Source organism: Apis dorsata, unplaced genomic scaffold, assembly GCF_000469605.1.
Source record: "Apis dorsata unplaced genomic scaffold, Apis dorsata 1.3 scaffold_217, whole genome shotgun sequence".
NCBI lineage: Eukaryota > Metazoa > Arthropoda > Insecta > Hymenoptera > Apidae > Apis > Apis dorsata.
In genome coordinates this window covers 215,755-220,714 of record NW_006263500.1, presented here as the reverse complement: position 1 = coordinate 220,714, position 4,960 = coordinate 215,755, and the positions used below count along the sequence as shown (strand labels likewise).

The window sequence follows — 4,960 nt, the reverse complement described above, 5'->3', positions numbered from 1 at the left end:
AAAAAAAAAAAAAGAAAGAAAAAGGAAAAAGAACGTATACGATTCTGAAGTTAATTTACGTTAATTTTTCTTTGCGTGGAATTTAAAGGATTTCGCAAGGATGTGGTTATTAGCGGTGCGTGATTTAGGGAAATGGGGGACGTCTTTGTGTAAACACGATGACCTTGTTTCCGGGTTGGAACGAGGTATTAAAGTTATTTAATATCGTCATTTTGACCTACTTGCGATCCAAACGACGTGTAATTATGGGACGAAGACTTGGAGCTTTTAAGGGAGATCTTGTGGATTAATTTGGAAAGATTATTCATGATTTGCATGTAAAAGTAGTGATAATTAATAGACGTTGTTCAAACTAGGTACTCCGACCTGGTTAAAATCTAAAGAATGTATAATCTTATAATGTACAGAAATATCAAACTTTCGAGAGATCTTATGAATTAACGATATCATAATTAATCCTTATATCTTCTCCTTTCTCGTTGATATTAATTTAACCGAGATCCGGATCGTCCCACTTTTTTCGTGCACGAACGCATAAACGAAGCATCGATCAAAGAAAATTCGCCGACAATTATCTTATATATAATCTTTCTTACGTTCATCGTTTACATTGTATTACTTGAATCGAAGAAGAATAACGTAACGTGAGAGAAAATTCTTCAGCGGGACAAATTACACGACTCACCGTACTGAATCCCATGACTTTGAGCAGCCACACGGTGAGCGCCAGGTTCAGGATCACGATCAGCATCAGGGCGAGCACCAAAGAGTACAAACACTTTTTCCTCCAACCGTAAACGCCTAATCTGAATCCACCTTTACAGATCGAGGTGGCGGAAGACCGGTCCTCGAAGATTGGAGGCGTCGTCCTCGCCGATGGCCCCGCGGACTGTCGCCCGCTTCGACCGCCGCTCGACGACGCGCACGGCTCGTCCGACCAACCCGCCTGTCCTCGAGACATCCTGGAACCGTACATGGAACAAGAAAAGGTAAGAAATATATATTTATATCTGACAAATTTTTATATTTGAAAAAGATTCTTGTTGAAAGAACAAAATTACAACAATTATATTCAAAATTAATAAGTTCTCTAATATTCGATTTTCTCTCGCCTGATAAATTCGAATATCCATTATTCTTAAAGAAGATTCTTCTTGAAAGTACAAATTACATTTATTCGAAATTAATAAGTTATTTCTCTAACTTTTATTTCGAAAGGATTCGATCAATTATTAAACTAATGTTAATAAAGAAAGATGTTTCTCACGTTTATGGAAGATTTTGTTCATCATGATCCATATATTATACGAGTTTTTGTTTTCTTTTTTTTGTTAAATCTAAAGCAACCAGCCGTAAAATTAGCCAACTATCTAATGTAAACGAGAAGCCAAGTTAAAAAGAATTCTCGAGAAACTTTTAAGCAGATACACATTAATAGAAACAGATGGCGGACGCTTGAACTGGCCGACGCACGAAGGTTGCGCGAGGAAAGGAAAAAGGAAACTGCACATAAGGCATAACTGGCGAGCGATTAATAAGGTCGTAATTACAGGCCCATTCTTTCCCGATGATTTATCAACGATTTATGCCTCGTTCTCCTCGTACACCGGCTGCGGGAAATTGGTCGTGGCGAGAAACGTAACCAGGAAGGGAAGAGACTCAGATCTCCGGTTCTTACTTCTTGAAACACGGCCTCCATACGTGCTCCGCGTCCAAACGTCCAGAGTCCCTTACCAACTGACTCCATCTCATCCAAGAAGAAAACGCTTCCTTCCTTCCTTCCTTCCTTCCTTTCTTTCCTTCTTCATTTTTTTTTTTCTCGTCCATTGCTCGCAACACGATGATTCCACGCGGGAAAGGATTTTGTCGATGAGAAAGGAGAGAGAAAGAATAAAAATGAAATAGAAAAGGATTGGAGGGGGAAAGGAGAGCGAAGTGAATCCGAAATTATTATCGTGGCAAATGAGGGACGGTGTGTATAAAATGGCGCGGTGGCGAACCGGAGGATTATCAAATGGCAGATAATTAACGGTTTGCGAGGCGTGCGCGCGCGCGCGCGCGTGAAAAATGGAGGAGGAGGAGGAGCGTGGAGGGAGCGATTAAAAGGATGGAAAAGATGGAAAAGGAGGCAGGGGTGCAAAGGGAGAGGAACTTATGTAAATCTGACTGCAAAATACCGGATGGTAACTCCGGTGCGCTAATCTCTCGCCTCTGCTGGTCGCTTGACTCGAATCGTCTTTTACCTTACCCTTTCTGTCTTTTTTCTTTTCTTTTCTTTTTCTTTTCTTCTTTTCGAAATGCGGTCTTGGGATATATTCGTTTCGTTCGTGTAAAAAAATGTGTTCGTGTTCGGGTACTTTTGAATGGTGGTGGATTTCGGTGGTAAATATAAAAAAGACGGGATAGGAAAAATTTTGACGATTGAGATTATTTTGCAAATTAAAAGAAATTGCAAGATAATTCATCGATCCTTATCGTTTAAAGGAATTATTGTCGAGAATCGTGGCGAAATACGTTAAATTTGCGTTAAATTAAATGGAAAAAAATCTTAAGTAATTCGATTTAAATAAATCGAAACTAAAATTTTTACGTATCCAGCTTTGTATCTCTAGCTTCACGTGTATCGATAATTTTACGCGTTATATTTATTACATTTTCTTACCTTTTTTTTTCTTCTTACCGTCGATAAGAACGAAAAGGACGAAAATATAAAAAGGAGGGGTATGAGCGAACTGGAAGGAGACAACAAGAACAAACGCAACTGGGAGAAGAAAGAGAAGGAGGAAACGAAAGAGAGTGGAGCACGAGTTAAAATATTCAATGCTACACCCCCCTTCGCCTTCTTGCGGATAATTATACCTCTCGTAGCTATAAAGAGCTCGGCCGCTCGAAATTAAAAGCTTCGAAGATAAGCTTCCCCTTCCGCGGGGAGAGAGAGAGGGAAGAGAGGGAGGCCAAGCTTGCCTTTCAGAATTAGAAAATGCACGATTTTCACCAAGATGTGCAACAGTCGGAAACAGTTGATGAAGGAAGTGGCGAGAGTGGCGAGGGGAGGGGGGTTGGTTGGCGATTACAGAAAGATTGCCCGCCGCAGCTGCACCCCTCATCGAACATTGTAATTCGACGTCGATCTTTATTCTCCTTTTTTCCCCTGATTTCCCGTGATATTAATTTCTGACGCCTAAACGATTCCAAGCCATTGACGTTCCAATTAATAATAACAACCACCAGCTTCCTTCGAAATATTTCGAAACGATTTAAAACGAAGGAATCGTGAAATCGGTCGAAACTAAAATTAAAATTCTGATATTTATCGTAAGATTAGCTCCACTTATATCCGTTATATTTTTAGCTACGTATTACAGGCCGCTCGTTATCGTATTAAATGTACATAGCTCGAGAAAACTTTTCAGACATCGATTACAAACTTTTAAGAGGTTCGATCCGTCCGAACATTATTTTTACACGTTTAATCTTCTATTCCGTAACCGATACCCTTATTAAATTATTCCGCAATCCCCGCAATGTTTCGAATTATCTTCTTCGCATTATCTTTTTTTTTTTGCTTTCCTTCTTCTTTTAAAAAAGAAATTCTACGCGAAAGCGTAGAATCCGCGAGGCTTCTTACATCGTTCTTTCGCGGTTTCTCGTGAAATGGCAGCGGATATTGTACATGTAAAGTGGGATCGAGGCGAGACAGAGTGGAGGACAGTTGGAAAATTCGGAAGTCGTTATCACTATCACGTGGCGCGAGGATGAATCTCGCTCGTTTAAGGTTCAAGGGACAATTACAAAGCGGAAATATACGTCGGATCATAAATAGCGCGGGACGTATGTTAAACGGGCGTTGGAACTTTTGACGTAACGCGAAGTTAGCGCGGCCACCGCCATAATTTCAACAGTTTCAAGCCCAAAGAGCATTACAAGTTGCGAAATTATCACTGCACTAACGTACGACCGTGTTACGCGTTTATTTATTTATTTATTTATCTATCTTTTCTTTTCTCCCGTTCCATTCCTTTTCATCCCTTCCCTCCGTGTCCACCACGCACAATTTTCGTGATAAATAACGTGTTTTGTTTTTTTTTAAACGAATTAAACGAGTGGCTTTTTGAATTGTGGGCTTTCGAAAATTTCAAAATGGTGAAAGAAAATCTCGAAGAAGCGAGGGATGTTGAGTGGACACGTTGCGATTTATTTTTTAGGGAATTTGTTTTTGTTATATTTTTGTTATAATTACGAGATTTCGATTCAAATCTTTCGAATTCATACAGAATGAAAAGGTATTGTTACAAAATGGTCTATGTTATCTTGAAAAATTAACTCTTTGTTCGTAGTTATTATAATTGATCACCGTTTTATTAGAATCATTTGCAATATTTTGAACAATATCGAAGTTACTCGTAAGTTCGAATTATTAAATTTTGCTGCATCACCAATCCGAATCATCGATCAAAATGCTCGAACAACATTTATTCGTATTCATTCGCCGCTAGTTATTCTTGATGGATACTAAATTACCAATTGGACCAACTTTATCCTCAATCGTTATAATTTTTCTCCATCCTTCAGTTTGATCGAAACTTCGAAACCGTTACGTGCCCAAACTCAAACATCGGTGTATAATCGGTCTCGAGATTACCTATTAAGAATTCCATTATACCCTTCTTACTCCAAACTTTCCCCAAACATTACTACAAATAACCGTGGATCACGAGATCCGTTTACACTCCTTCGAACGCGGATAACAAGCGTTCGAAATAAACGAAGTTGTTGTGGAAATTTACAACTTTTTTTTTTTTTTTTTCAAGAACCAACAACGCGTATCAATTGTACGAAGAGAAGAGAATTCATCTTCCAACTGTATCCTTGCCAGAATCTCCTCGCCTCGGCTCGTAAGTTTCGCGATTAACCAATGTATATTCTTGGCTTGCAACGCGAGTTGAAAGAATAATTGCCG

General features: G+C 39.2%; 1 protein-coding gene across 6 annotated transcripts in view; it reads right to left on the bottom strand.

The window, feature by feature from the left end:
* The window catches only part of LOC102678805 (zeta-sarcoglycan), a 233,010-nt gene that overhangs the window by 27,431 nt on the left and 200,619 nt on the right, over positions 1-4,960 (bottom strand). For 5 of the 6 annotated variants that reach the window (XM_006615117.2, XM_006615116.2, XM_006615119.2 and 2 more), the window contains one exon: positions 686-962. In XM_006615117.2, coding sequence (XP_006615180.1) covers positions 686-962 — 277 coding nt within the window. Of the gene's footprint in view, positions 1-685; positions 988-4,960 lie in introns of all 6 variants that reach the window. The other variant, XM_031510215.1, reaches the window with a different exon arrangement.